The sequence below is a fragment of the Oryctolagus cuniculus genome, chromosome 7, assembly GCF_964237555.1.
Source record: "Oryctolagus cuniculus chromosome 7, mOryCun1.1, whole genome shotgun sequence".
In the NCBI taxonomy this organism is placed as follows: domain Eukaryota; kingdom Metazoa; phylum Chordata; class Mammalia; order Lagomorpha; family Leporidae; genus Oryctolagus; species Oryctolagus cuniculus.
The window spans coordinates 8,405,974-8,421,318 of NC_091438.1; the positions used below are offsets into that span (position 1 = coordinate 8,405,974).

Consider the following 15,345-nt stretch of genomic DNA (forward strand, 5'->3'; position numbering starts at 1 on the left):
AGTACTTGATCCACCATCTGCTGCCTCCCGGGGTGTGCATTAGCAGGAAGCTGGATCAGAGATGGAGTGACCAGGGCTGGAACCAGGCACTGTGACAGGAGACCAAGAGTTCCAAGCAGCGACTTAACCACTGTATCACAGGCCTGCCCCGCTGTCTGTACAGTTTTTTAAGAGGCAGCTACTCAGGTCCCACTTGTATGGCTGACCACACTTCACAGCCATCCGTTCTCCTGTGTAAAGGAAGAGGGTTTCTCTCCCCCTGGCTTACTGAGGCAACATTCACTTTTAAAGAATTCAGTACACTCTGACAGTGTCTACTTGTGTAACTGCCACCACGGCCACGACAGGACACGGCCATCACCACAGAGGTTCCCTGCTGCCTCGTGCTGTCCTCCAGTCTGTGCTCAGCCACAGCCTCTGGCAGCGCTCGACTGTCCCCGTGCACTGGCCTTCATATACCACACAGTTTTTTGTGTCTGGCTTCTTTCACTGAGCAGACTGCCATGGAGATTCGCCCAGGTTGCTCCTGCAAGTGTCAGTATTACTCCCTCTTCATTGCCGAGTATTATTTCATCATGTGGATGCATGCAGGCGTCTGGGTTGTTTGGCTCTGACATTATCAGTAAAGATCTCTGTGTGGACCTGGACACCTTTTGGGTATGTATCCAAGAGTGGAACTGTGGAGTCACACAGCAAGTGAATGTTTATAAGAAACTACCAAATTTTTCCCAAGTCTGCTTATGTGCTGATCATCTTTCTTTCTTTTTAAGATTTATTTATTTATTTGAAAGGCAGAGTTAGGGAGAGGCAGAGGCAAAGAGAGAGAGAGAGAGAGAGAGAGAGAGAGAGGTCTTCCATCTGCTGGTTCATTTCCCAAATGGCACAGCAGCTGGAGCTGGGCCGATCTGAAGCCAGGAGCCAGGAGTTTCTTCCTGGTATCCCACATGGGTGCAGGGGCCCAAGCATTTGGGTCATTTTCCGCTGCTTTCCCAGGCCACAGCAGAGAGCTGGACCAGAAGTGCAGCAACCAGGTCCTGAACCGGCGCCCATATGGGATATGGCATGGCAGGCGGGGGCTTTTCCCACTATGCCACAGTGCTGGCCAGCTGGTCCCCCTAAATAATTTTTATCAATATTTTTAAATTTCTGAAGAGTTTTATAAACCATTGTACACCAAATTAGATTCAAATGGAAGACAGTCTCTCATAAAATAGGACAAAGTTAAAGATATACTGCCTAGTAGAAGATGGCCCAACTGCTTGGGCCCTGCACCTGCATGGGAGACCAGGAGGAAGCACCTGGCTCCTGGCTTCAGATCAGCATAGCTCCGGCTGTTTCGGCCATCTGGGGAGTGAACCAACGGGAGGAAGACCTTCCTCTCTGTCTCTCTCTCTCACTGTCTGTAACTCTACCTGTCACATAAATTAAAAAAAAAAAAAATCTTAAAAAAAAAAAAGATATACTGCCTAGGGACCAGTCCTGTGGCACAGTGGGTTAAACAATGCTGAGGCCTGCAGCACCACATGGACACTGGTTCAAGTCTCAGCTTCCAGTCCAGCTCTCTGCTGTGGCCTGGGAAGGCAGTAGAAGATGTCCAAGTGCTTGGGCCCTGCACCTGCGTGGCAGACCAGGATAAAGCTCCCGGCTCCTGGCTTTGGCTTGGCCCAGCCCTGGTCACTGCAGCCTTTGGGAAGTGAACCAGCGGACAGAAGCTCTCTGTCTCTCCTTCTCTTTGTGACTGCCTCTCAAATACATAAGTACAACTTAAAAAAAAAAAAAAAAAGACAAGACACACTGCCTAGTATAAAGCAGCTGTGAGAAGAGGGTGTTTATCCTGCACATAACTAGCTACATGACTTCTTCTGAGCAATAATTATTTAGTCTTTACAGAACAACTAGAGCTTTGACTTATTGTGAGAAACACTTTGTTGGGTTTTAAAACAAGACCTTTCAGCAGTATCAGAGGAAGAAGCTTCCTAGTGCTTAACTTGGTGCTACAGGGGCCAGCACCGTGGTGGAGCAGGTTACCCTTCTGCTGGCATCACACACCAGTTAGAGTTCTGGCTGCTCCACTTCCAATCCAGCTCCCTGCTAACACCTCTGGGAAAGCAGCAAATGGCCCAAGTGCTTGGGCCCCTGCACCCAGGTAGGAGACCTGGAAGTTCCTGGCTTTGGCCTGGCCCAGCCCTGGCCGTCGTGGCCATTTGGGGAGTGAACCAGTGGATGGAAGACCTCTGCCTGTCTCTCCCTCTCTGTATCTGAAAATTCTGATTTTTAAATAAATAAATAAACAAATCTTAAAAAAAAAAACAAATCTGTACTACAGGACAATAACCACTCTCATCTATCAGATCATACTTCACTCAAATCTAACTCAACATTTAGCATGAAGGTCAGGGCTAAACAGAAGGAGACTACGGCTGAAGACACTACAGAGGGCCAGCTCAGACGAAGGGGCGCTGATTTCATGCGTGCCGGATGATGAAATGACCTTTCCAGCAGCCACACAGAATCTAATCTATGGAGCAAACCCAGGAATGAAGCATGAAATCTGAAGTTCCGCTCTTAGAGGACTAAAGCCAACCAGAGAGGAAAGGCTACCTGGGGTATACAAGTTTCCTAACTGGACCGAAGGGAAAACAACTTTCGTTCAAGTCTAACTATAAAGTGAGATTTAAGTTTGGAGTTTCAGAGTCGCAAAACAGTACTTTCTGGGGGAGGGATGTGGTATCCATATGAAACCAGTTTTATGAATAAATGCCTGGGATTTACTCAGACAGATTCATAGGAGCGTTTAAGCAGGAAAGAAGCTGCAATTGAGAGAAAAACAGGAAGAGACTGAATGGGTTCTGCTGTGTTTTTAAAAACGCATACATGAAATACGCGACGTCCGTTCTCTTTATATAAGTCAGTCAATACTATTTTTCTAAAAGGACAGAGTCCTTTCATTCCACACGGGTGAATCACACCCCGACAGGAGCAAGACACTCACAGCCTCTTGGAGATGCACTGTTGGGTAGGCGCCCATTATGTCTCTGTTAGCACAGAGCCTGCTGTCACACACAGGTGCCCAAGGAATATGAAGGCACTTCAAAATACCCATGGAAAAGGACATTAAAAAGTTTATTGTGACACATAAAAAGATTCTGAAATCTTGCAGAGTATTTTTCTTAATGTGCATTTCCAAGAACTTTTTGAAGATTCCTTTTATTCATGGATTTCAAACTAAACTTAACACTTCCATTTTTCCATGAACTTTCTGAAGTATCCTGGTAGTTGCTGGAAAACACATTTCATACCAACTAGATGGTGAGCTCCCTGAACATGTGCTGGTTCACATTCTCAGCACAGTGCTGAGATTTTTGCTTGAAATTCATTAGTTAATTGATTTCTCTCTCTGGCATCTTCAGTGAAGCATGCAGTCGGAGTCGTCTTTCAGAAATGTGTAAGCTGCCCAGCCCTCGAGACAGACAAAGGGAAGGGGGAGGCGAGAGGATGAGCAGCAAGGGTGCTAGCATTTCACCAAATTACTGAAGGGATACACTGGCACCCACAATGTGCTGAGAAATACAAAACAGTCATAAGCCCATCTTGGAAAAGCCTGAGCAAGTCTATAGGGATTAGAACAGTTGTTGAATTTATGGTACCCTGGGAACCTCTATTTGTCAAGTGCCATGGAGGCAGCCCTGACACTGGCACAGGTGAAGATGAATTTTCATTCAGAGCAGTGAGCCTTCTGACTCCATTAATCCTCAGGGTTTTGATGATGAATTTCTTTCTTTTTTATTTTATTTATTTTCACTCTAATGCCTCCTCCCACGGCTGTGTAACAGTGTGGCTGGAATAGAACAGATGGCGCTTTACGTGGAAGACCGAAGGCTCATGAGGATACAAAGCCTGCCCACTCTGAAATCACATGACTCCACGTACGAGGAAAGCCTTGATTTCCCTTGGGAGACACAGATGCAATGATATTAATATTCCCAGTGGAGGAAGAGGAGGGGAAGGCTAACAGGCCATTTATAAGAAAGACCACACTTATACCAATATACTCTTCAGCAAGGACCACAGTTAATCACAAAATAACGGAAGGACCAATATCTGACGATTCAAAAACACCCAGGTAAAACGTAGGCAAATAATGGTTTTGGTATGCCACAGCACAAAGACTGTCTAGAATGAACTAGTAAGCGCACACAGTGGTAGAATCCTGGCCTCTAGTTAACCTGTGATTGGCTCTGACCCAGTTTTAATCGGAAGAAGCCAGGATTTACAACCTGCTTAAGGATGGAGTTTGACAACTGCTATAATCAGGAGAGCTGTCAACACAAGGACAGCTGTCAAGCCCAACCGTAATTCATAAAAAATAATAGCTAAGCCCTCAAGCACATCCTCAACACTGCTGGATTTAACCACACTTACAGGTTTATGAAACTTGCAAAAATAGGCTTAGGGCCCTAAAATCAAATCAAACAATAATAAAAAAAAGCCACTGAGTGCCCACTAAATAAAAAGGGTTAAATAATATTAAGTAACTAAAAGGACAAATCATGCCCAGCATATTCCCTGGCATACAATAGGTGCTTAATAAATGGTTATTATTATTATACACAAGACTGTCTGACTATCTTAAACTCTGGCAAAAAGTCCAGTGACCTAGTTTAAAACACTCTAAATTAAAAACAAATCACTCCAAAATGATTAAATTTAAAATGCGAATTTTGGGCAGGCACTTGGTGCAGCAGTTAAGCTGCTGCGTGGGATACCTGCCTTCCACATCAGAGTGCCTGGGCTTGAGTCCTGGCTCTACTCCTGATTCTGGAATCTGCTAACATGCACCTGGGGAGGCTAAAGGTAAAGGCTCAAACAGATCCCTGGCCCAGTTCAGCCTTGACTGCTGGGGGCAACTGCGGAGTGACCCAGAAGATGAGAGATCCTTCTTGCACCCTGCCTTTCAAATAAAATACATTTCTATAAGTTTTATGAAACATTACTGAGCTGTCAAAATATTTTAGATTTATATACTTATGCTCAAATTTCTGACCAATGATATTATTTTACTGTTCAATTATTTTAACACATATATTTGTTTTGTTCTTCCCACAAGATTAATATAATCTAAGAGAGAGAAATGAAAGTTGTTTTCCTAGATCAATTTTGAGTCCTATTCCCAAGTCATGGATGCTTTTTATTTATGTCTAAACTCTCAGTGAACAGAAGTAAGGCAATAAAAGTACATGCATGGAGAGAAATCGATGTATGTGTTTATTCACAAGTACAGTTTTGAAAATTAGCCTTGAGCCACTAAGATGACCAGTGATAAAGGTCTTTTATTTACTTTATTTCTATAGAAGATTATATTTCATAAAATAATGTATGTTTTAAAAAGACCCAGGAAAGTACTTACTTAAGAAATTATGAACAGAGGATTGAATGTGAAAGTGTCTTGGTTCTACTACCTACAACTGGCCTCCCTCTGTCAATGACACATCACTTCTCTAGACTCCAGTTTCCTATCTGCAGGTGGAGGAAAGCAACATTCAACTCAGCCACTTGTTGGGAAGACTAAAGAAGACTACACAATCAGGGACAGAAGGGGGCGGTGTTTGGTACTGCCTGGGGTGCCCACATCCCGCACCCCAGTGCCTGGTTTGGGTCCTGACCCCTCTGCTCCTGATCCAGTTTCCTGCAAATGTGTACTACAGAAGGCAGATGATGGCTTAAGGACTTGGGTCCCTGCCATCCACATGGGAGACTGGATGGAGTTCTGGGCTCCTGGCTTCAGCTTGGACCAGCCCTGGGTGTTGCATGCATCTGGGGATGAACTAGTGAATGGAAGATTTCTGTTTCTCTCTTTCTGGTTTTCAAATAAAAAATTTAAAATATACAGGAACACTACAACTTATTCATCTAGGTTTAGATGTTCTTTATGTTCAAACTTTTCATTGGAGTATAAAATACACATAGAAGGCCGGCGCCGCGGCTCACTAGGCTAATCCTCCGCCTAGCGGCGCCGGCACACCGGGTTCTAGTCCCGGTCGGGGCGCCGGATTCTGTCCCGGTTGCCCCTCTTCCAGGCCAGCCCTCTGCTGTGGCCCGGGAGTGCAGTGGAGGATGGCCCAGGTGCTTGGGCCCTGCACCCCATGGGAGACCAGGAAAAGCACCTGGCTCCTGGCTCCTGCCATCGGATCAGCGCGGTGCGCCGGCCGCAGCGCGCCGGCCACGGCGGCCATTGGAGGGTGAACCAACGGCAAAGGAAGACCTTTCTCTCTGTCTCTCTCTCTCACTGTCCACTCTGCCTGTCAAAAAAATAAATAAATAAATAAAAAAAATAAATAAAAAAATAAATAAAATACACATAGAAGAGTACCAATGTCATATTTGTAAATTTTCTTAAGAGGAATCTATCCATATAACTGGCACACATGTAAAGAATAGATTATTATTAGACTCTCAGAAGCGACACTGCTGTGTTAACCCATTCCATTGCTATCCTACCCACTTCCACCAAGGTAATCATTATCCTGCCTACCAACACTACATGAGTTTTTCTTGGTTTTGACCTTTCTATAAAAAAGAATAGCATGCTGTATGTGGTCTTCTGTGTCCAGCATTTGAGCTCAACAGTACACTTGTGAGAGTCAACCAAGTTATTACATGGTGTTGTAGTTCATTCTCACTGCTCTATGGCATTCTATTGGTTGAATACTGTAATTATTCTGATATGATCTTGTAATTCTTAAACTTGAAGATTCCAAAGTTTTACCAATCCTGGGAATTACCAGTAAATATCAATTCAAATACGGAATCTCCTCGAATCTCTCCTTCTGGAATGCCTACTAAAAATGCTCATTCTTCTTTTAATGTCTCTATTACCCTTTCCAAGTCAATCTTTCTGTGCTGCCTCTTTTGGAAATTTCTCTATTTTTCAGCTCACCATTTTCCCCCCACTTGTCCCAATTCTTCACTTTAACCCACACATTATAAAATTTCTGGGGGCCAGTGCTGTGGCACAGAGGGTAAAGTTACTGCCTGCAGTGCCAGCATCCCATATGGGTGCCAGTTTGTGTCGTCCTGGCTGCTCCTCTTCCAATCCAGCTCTCTGCTGTGGCCTGGGAATGCAGGTGAAGATGGCCCAAGTGCTTGGATCCTTGCACCCACAGGGGAGACCCAGAAGAAGCTCCTCTCTCCTGGTTTCAATTCAGCCCAGCTCTGGCCATTGCAGCCATTTGGGGAGTGAACCAGTGGGTGGAAAAATCCCTCTTTCTCTCCAATAAATCTTTTTTTTTTTTTTTTTTTTTTTGACAGGCAGAGTGGACAGTGAGAGAGAGAGACAGAGGGAAAGGTCTTCCTTTTGCCGTTGGTTCACCCTCCAATGGCTGCTGCAGCCGGCGCACAGCGCTGCCGATGGCAGGAGGTCTTTTAAAAATTCTGCATTTTTCCATTTATTTAAGTTCTATTTGGTTCTTTTTCAAACCTGCCTGTTCTCTCCTGGAGTGCCTTGTTCTTCTGCTCATGGTTCTTTGCCTGTATCCAGACTTACTGTTGTGGGGAGCAACCCGGACTGGACTGAGTTACTGGAATTAAGACTTATTCTATGCATCTGCTCTCCCACAATATGGCGCTGGGAGAGGAGAAAACAGCTTCTACGCAGCTGCCTCTTGCCAACTTGAGTGATGACCTACAGGAGCTGATCCTGCTCCTGATTGGAGGAGAGCAGCGTACTCGGCATGTGGGTAGCAGAGTTGGGATTGGCGGAGGAGGACTATAAAGGAGGAGAGAGACAACATGCACCAGGAACATCTATGAGGAACACCTGAGCAGCCCCCGAGAGAGCCGGCCGGCAGTGTGCCGCTCCCCTGCAGAAGTGGGGAAAGTGGCCAGGGGGAACCGCCCTTCCACGGAGGTGGAAGGGACGGTAGCCAACCCGGGAAGAACCAGCAGCAAACCCGGGGAGGGCCGAGCAGACGAAAGAACAGCGCAGGGTCCTGTGTCGTTCCTCCGCGAAGACGGGGAGCGACATAATGGTGCCGTGACTCGGATATGAAGCCTAGGCAGGGTTTAGTGTCGTTCCTCCACGAAGAGGGGGAACGACATACTGTGATCATTTCTACTGAACAGTTTCACTGGCATTCCTCAGCTGCGATCTTGTGGTTTACTGTCTGCTGACACTCAAGCGTGCACTGTGATTCAGGACTGCGAGCTTCCTCTAAACAGGTCTTTATCTGTGGGAATTCTGTGCTTCTGGGCTAAAGATGTGTCCCTCAAGGGAAGTTTAGCGTCCACATCTGCCAGATTCCTTGGGAGAGGGTACATCAGCCCAGGACATCTCCTGTGTTAATTTCTTCACTTGAGGATTACTGAAACAATCAGAGGGTATAAATTCATCCTCCAAACTTGTGGGCAGTGGGGCTTTTCTCTTCCCATCCAAATACTGGTCTGAGGCATATAAGCGTCTTTGCCCTCCCTTTCTTCACCGCAGAGTCAACTTTTTTTGATCTAATTCATTGCTTTTTCTTTGTCTGAACTGAGGATAAAGCCCTTATGGGATCCTGGCTTCCTTGTGGAGTCTCAGTTCCAACTGCTCTGATTCAAGAAGCCTTATTTCTAGGTGGTGTTGTCACTGAAACCCAAGCCCACTGTCTTCCCGGACACGGTGTTAGCTCATACACTTACCAGTGGGAGGTGAAGGAAACTGGGGACATCTTTTGAAAAAGATCTGGTATCTTTTACCCAGCAAATAGTAGGTATTCAATAAATATTTGTTCAATGAATGAAATAGTAATAAGGTAATTAATACTTAAAGTCCTAACAGACTCTAAGATATAGCCTATTCCTGTGAATTCTAGGTTCACAGCTTCTCTTTCCTTGGCAATGAACATTATTAGGTTTTTGTATATCCTTCCAGAGATATCTTATGCACTTACTAGCAAATACATAAAGATATCTGCATGGTAGCACACTAAATACACCGTTTCATAACTTCACCCTACAACATATCGGATTTTCCATGATAGTACATAAAGAAAGCATAGCTTACTTTGAAGCCAGCTAGTAAGGTATTCTGAGAAATTCCTACCACAACTTCATTTTCCGTATCTCAGGCTTTACGGAAATATTCCTACATCCGTAGGAGCATGCACCCCTAATGGTTAGCTAAGGATGACAGGGTGCTTCACCTGGGTTCCCAGGTGCACATTCACTCTGGTTTGGCTCCTGACAGTTTCTACACAGTAGAGAGAACAGGGAAACACAGCACTGAAAAATGTCAGTGAATGAATGAAAGATGGAATGAGGGCATGGACATAAGAACTCACTCAGCAGACACGTGCGTGCACGGCAGAGGATGTCCGGCCAGCTGAGCAGAGCTCCAGACCTCACAGAAAATACTCTGGAGCTGGACAAAGTCGGTCTGTTGAAGCAAAGGCAGCAGAAGGGGCGGCCCTGAGTTTGGTGCTGCAGGCCTCACGGTCACTGTGAAGTTTCCTCTTTTTTCTTTTCTGACTCTGTAATGGGTTCACTTCTGCCTGGTTGCCCTAGGTGGCCATCACAGATGCAGGAGTGGACAAGAGGGTGTATGGGTTGGGCATTTGGTATGGTGGTTAGGAAGTCACCTGGGACAACTGCATCCCATATGAGAGGACCTGGCTGTGAGAACTGGCTCTGCTCCTGACTCCAGCTTCCTGCCAATGCACCCTGGGAGGCAGAGGTGATGGCTCAAATAACTGGGTCCCTGCCACCCACGTGGGAGACCCAGACAGAGTTCCTGGCTCCCAGCTTCGGACCGGCACAACCCAGTCCTGGCTATTGTGGGCTACCAGGGAGTGACTCAACATATGGGAGAGTTCTCGCTCTTCTAAATAAATAAATAGAAAGTAAGGTACAGAACACTCAGCTCTCCGTAATTCTGGAGGAGGTACAGGACAGGAACACCACGTAAACATGTTGGAGAAGTGAGATACGAGCAGTGTGGAAGCAGGGCTGGGAAAGCATCCCTTTTTTCTCTTCTTTCCTAGTAAATCTGGAGATACGGGTTTGAGCTCCTGGCTCCCACAAGCAAGTTTATTATAACCCCTTTTGGTTTTGGTTTCCTCATTTATAAAAAGAGGGTAACAATAAAGAGGACTGTTTGTAATCAGAAGTCTACAGATTACTTGTATACTATTTAGTATATACATACTTTAAATGGTTCTTTCAAAGGCATTTGACAACATAAAGTACATGTGTATGTATGGACATATCTAATTTTAATTAACAAATATTTCAAGCATGACATACAATCTAATACAGAGACTAATAAAACAAAATTTGGGCCATTGTAAATAATGCTACAACAAATGTTTTTTAATCATATCTAAGTATATGCATGCTTGGGAGTTTTTATAGTATGTATCTAGAAGTGGAACTGCTGGATTGTAAAGTATGTGTAACTTCAACTTTATCAGATCTTGCCAAGCTCATCACAAAGTGGTCGTGACAGGTGACACTCATCAAGCCTGTGAGAGTTCTTGTTACTTCACGTCCAACACTAGGACTTGTACATGTTTACAAACTGCCAACAGACCACTGTGAAACGGGGTCTAAATACGTGAACCTGCATTTTCTAACTGCTGGGAGACAATTCTCCAAGGGTCTCTTGTGTTGCTGTACATCTGGTATACAGAAGTACTGATGGCTTCTATGGCAGACTGTCTTCCCAAGGATGTTTATGCAGTGGACAGACTGGGGGAACAGACATAGTGTTTCCTTCCAGAGCACAGGGGAAGGTTTTTATCTTATTACTGTACAGAATAATAAAGGGAATCTTGCCAGGCAAAAGTTGGGTGGGAGTTGGGTAGGGGATGGGTGTTGTGTAGGCAGTTAAGCTGCAGCGTAGGATGTCCTCATCCCGTATCACAGAGCCTGGCGTGAGACTCGGTCACTCCTTTTCTGGTGCAGCTTCCAATGTGCCTGGAAGGGCGCAGATGACGACTCAGTACTTGGGTCTCTGTCACCCACGTGCGAGATCTGGATGGAGTTCCTGGCTCCTGGTTTGGCTTGCTCCAGCCCCAGCTACTGCAGGCATTTGGGGAATGAACCAATGGATGAAAAAAATCTCTGTCTCCCCCTTTTCTCTGTCACTCTTTCAAATTCATAAATCTTTTTTTTTTTTTTTTTTTGACAGGTAGAGTGGACAATGAGAGAGAGAGACAGAGAGAAAGGTCTTCCTTTGCCGTTGGTTCACCCCCCCATATGGCCACTGCAGCCGGCGCACCGCACTGATCCGAAGCCAGGAGCCAGGTGCTTCTCCTGGTCTCCCATGGGGTGCAGGGCCCAAGGACTTGGGCCATTCTCCACTGCACTCCCTGGCCACAGCAGAGAGCTGGCCTGGAAGAGGGGCAATCGGGAAAGAATCTGGCGCCCCGACCGGGACTAAAACCTGGTGTGCCGGCGCCGCAAGGCGGAGGATTAGCCTAAAGAGCCGCGGCGCCGGCCCAAATTAATACATCTTTTTTTTTTTTTTTTTTATTTTTTGACAGGCAGAGTGGACAGTGAGAGAGAGAGACAGAGAGAAAGGTCTTCCTTTGCCGTTGGTTCACCCTCCAATGGCCGCCGCGGCTGGCGCACCGCGCTGATCCAAAGCCAGGAGCCAGGAGCCAGGTGCTTTTCCTGGTCTCCCATGGGGTGCAGGGCCCAAGCACCTGGGCCATCCTCCACTGCACTCCCTGGCCACAGCAGAGGGCTGGCCTGGAAGAGGGGCAACCGGGACAGAATCCGGCGCCCCGACCGGGACTAGAACCCGGTGTGCCGGCGCCGCTAGGCGGAGGATTAGCCTAGTGAGCCGCGGCGCCGGTCTCCAAATTAATACATCTTAAAAAAAAAAAAAAAGCTGGGTAGGTTTGTGTGTAGCTCCTTACCAAACAATGGAGTTCCCTAAGATTAGGATTCCTAAGCTATGCATAATACCCTATATGTGCGGTTTGTAACAGGAAAAATGACAAAAACATGCAGCTCATGCTGCTTGCTGTGCAAAGTGTAGCAAAGCCTTTTGTCTGATTCAGGAATTTTGTTTCTTCTGCTGATGAGCATGAAACTATCAGGTTAACTTGTTAGCCTGCAAGTAGGGTACAGTCTAAGACTCTTCTCAGTTAGGCGTGAGGCTGAACGTCCTTTACTGTGGTTTGTTAGCTATCTGGCTTTATCCATTTGCACTGGCTACCCCTATTTTTTTGGTCTGTTTTTCTATTGGATTGTCTTTGTTACTAACTGGGTAAGTGCCCATCACATATTCTGAATACTGATCCTATCTAAGTTATTTGCATTTAAATATCTTCTTCCTGTCTAAATCATGTATTTTTATTTTACTTATAATACCTTTTGTTTTAGAAAAGCTTAAATCTGTAATGTAGTCAAATTGTCACAATTTAGATTATGGTCTGTCCTTTCTCATGTTTTGTTAAAAAACCATTTCTTACCCCACATATTCTCTTAAAAGTTAAAAAAAATCAGCTTTCCCTATTTATACCTATGATTCATCGTAAACTTATCTAAGTGTGTGGAGTAACTTGTTTTCGTTTATTGCTGTACAATAAAAAACCCAAACCCTAGTAGCTTAAATACAGTGATGGCTTATTACTATTATCATTATTATTATTTTGCAAATTTACGGGTTGACTAGATGGTAAAGAACCAGTTTTTGGGCCGGCGCCCCAGCTCACTAGGCTAATCCTCTGCCTTGTGGCACCGGCACACCAGGTTCTAGTCCCGGTCGGGGCGCCGGATTCTGTCCCGGTTGCTCCTCTTCCAGGCCAGCTCTCTGCTGTGGCCAGGGAGTGCAGTGGAGGATGGCCCAGGTGCTTGGGCCCTGCACCCCATGGGAGACCAGGAGAAGCACCTGGCTCCTGGCTTTGGATCAGCGCGGTGCGCCGGCTGCAGCGCGCCTGCCGTGTTGGCCATTGGAGGGTGAACCAACGGCAAAAGGAAGACCTTTCTCTTTCTCTCTCTCTCTCTCTCACACTGTCCACTTTGCCTGTCAAAAAAAAAAAAAAAAAAAAAAAGAACCAGTTTTTGGTATTGTTAATTTTCTCTATTATTTTTCTATCCTCCATTTACTTCTACTCTATTATTTAATTCAATCTCTATTATTTCCTTCTGTCTTCTCCAGGTTTAGTTTGCTATTGTCTTTCCAGTGTCTTAGGGAGGATGTTAGCTTATTGATTAGAGATCTCTCTCTTAACACAGGATTTACAGTGACACATTTCCATCTGAGTACTGCTTTAGCTAAATCTTGAAGGTTTTGGTGTGTTATGTTCTTCATTCTCGTTTACCCCAAAGTATCCCAATTTCCTTATTTTTCTTCCTTGATCCACTGGCTTTTTAAGAGTGCATTTCAATTCTACATACTTGTGAGTTTCTCATTTTTTTCCTGCTCTTAATATCTAATTTCATTCCACTGTTGTTGGAGAACATACTTTGAATGACTTCTATCCTTTTAGATTTACTGAGGTTTGTTTGTTTGTTTGTTTGTTTTTGACAGGCAGAGTTAGACAGTGAGAGAGAGAGACAGAGAGAAAGGTCTTCCTTCTGTTGGTTCACCCCCCAAATGGCCGATACGGCTGGTGTGCTGTGCTGATCCAAAGCTAGGAGCCAGGTGCTTCTTCCTGGTCTCCCATGCGGGTGCAGAGCCCAAGGACTTGGGCCATCCTCCACTGCTTTCCTGGGCCACAGCAGAGAGCTGGACTGGAAGAGGAGCAACCGGGACAGAACTGGTGCCCCAACCGGGACTAGAACCCAGAGTGCCAGCACTGTAGGCGGAGGATTAGCCTAGTGAGCCACAGCGCCGGCCTGAGGTTTGTTTTATGGTCTAGCATACAGTCTATCTTGAAGAATGTTCCATGTGGACTTCATAAAAATATATCTTCTGTTATTTTAAAGATGTCTGCTAGTTGTGGTTGGTTTATGGTGTTATTCAAATTTTCTACTTTCCTGTTTATATTCTGTTTTGTTACACCCATTGTTGCAGGAGAGATTCTAAAGTCACAAGTATTTTTGGGCAATTTTTGTCAGTTTTGCTTCATGTGTTATGGTGCTGTTATTACATGTATGATGACTACTGTAGCTTCCTGACAGAATGACCCACTTCTCACTATAAAATGCCCCTCTCTATCCAGTACTATTGTTGTCTGTATCAGCACAGTAAACATCACCCTTCTCAAGGCTGCTGTGTCCATGATGTCTTATTCCAGCCCCTTACCTTCTTTTTATTTTAAAGATTTATGTATGTATGTACTTGAAAGGGATGGGACGGGAGAGAAGGAGAGAGGGGAAAAGGGGAAAGAGAGAGAGAGATCGGTCTTCCACCCACTGGCTCACTACCCAGATGGCTACAACAGCTGGGGCTGGGCCAGTCTGAAACCAGGAGCCAGGAATTCCATCCAGGTCTCCCATGTGGGTGGCAGGAATCTGAGTCTTCAGCCACCATGTGCAGCTTCCCGGGCGCATTGGGCAGGGGGCTAGATCAGAAGAGCGGAGTAGAGGATTTGATATGAATGTGGGTGTCCCAGGTGGGCAGCTTAACCTGCTGTGCCACAACGCCTGCTCCCATCCATTTATTTTCAAACTCTCTTTGAACCTAAAAGGTATCTCCCGTAGACAGCATATAGCTAGATAATACCAATCTATGCCATTCTCACTTAATGTTATTATTGATACAGCTGGATTTACATCCGTTGTTTTACTTTTTGTTTTCTATGCAGTTTTCACAGACTGAAGCTGACTATGGTAACTGAAAGTCATAGAAAGCAAAATCATGAATCAAGGTAAACTACTGTAGATCCAGAAAGAATCTCTCACAGGAGACACACTAGACGCCGCAGTGACAGTGTTCACTGACAGTCCCAAGAGTGAAGTAACGAACGTCAACAGGGCTTGGAGGAACCTCCATTCCTGTGCATAGAGCAGAAATGCTTAATTTCAACACAACTCCGATTTTATAGGTTACTGATCTACTTTTTAGATTAACAGCAAAAAAGCATGCTATCTCTGCTAGGTGCCAGGTGATTTTCTGAGGGTTGGTTACACAAAGTTGAGGTAAATAGAGAAAATATTCAAGTTTGATTATTTAATAATTTAGAAATAGCTTACCATAATGTAGAGCTGTTTGACCTTCATTGTCCTGTAAAAGAAACAAACATTTTAGAAGTCTAAGTACCTGCAAAAGTATGAAAGCACACAAACTAAAACAAATGCATCTGCTACAGCAAACTTCCACAGGTTCATCAGACCCAGGAAAGCAAGCCCTCAGTTCTTTGAGGCGAACAGTAACTTCTAGCCAAAGCTTTTTACCTTGAAGAACAGAACAGAATG

The 15,345-nt window shown here is 45.1% G+C and overlaps 1 protein-coding gene across 2 annotated transcripts in view; it reads right to left on the reverse strand.

Annotated features, from left to right (window-relative positions):
• The window catches only part of ACBD6 (acyl-CoA binding domain containing 6), a 205,269-nt gene that overhangs the window by 11,836 nt on the left and 178,088 nt on the right, over positions 1-15,345 (reverse strand). For both annotated transcript variants that reach the window (XM_051857044.2, XM_002715013.5), the window contains exon 7: positions 15,124-15,154. In XM_051857044.2, coding sequence (XP_051713004.2) covers positions 15,124-15,154 — 31 coding nt within the window. The remainder of the gene's footprint in view (positions 1-15,123; positions 15,155-15,345) is intronic.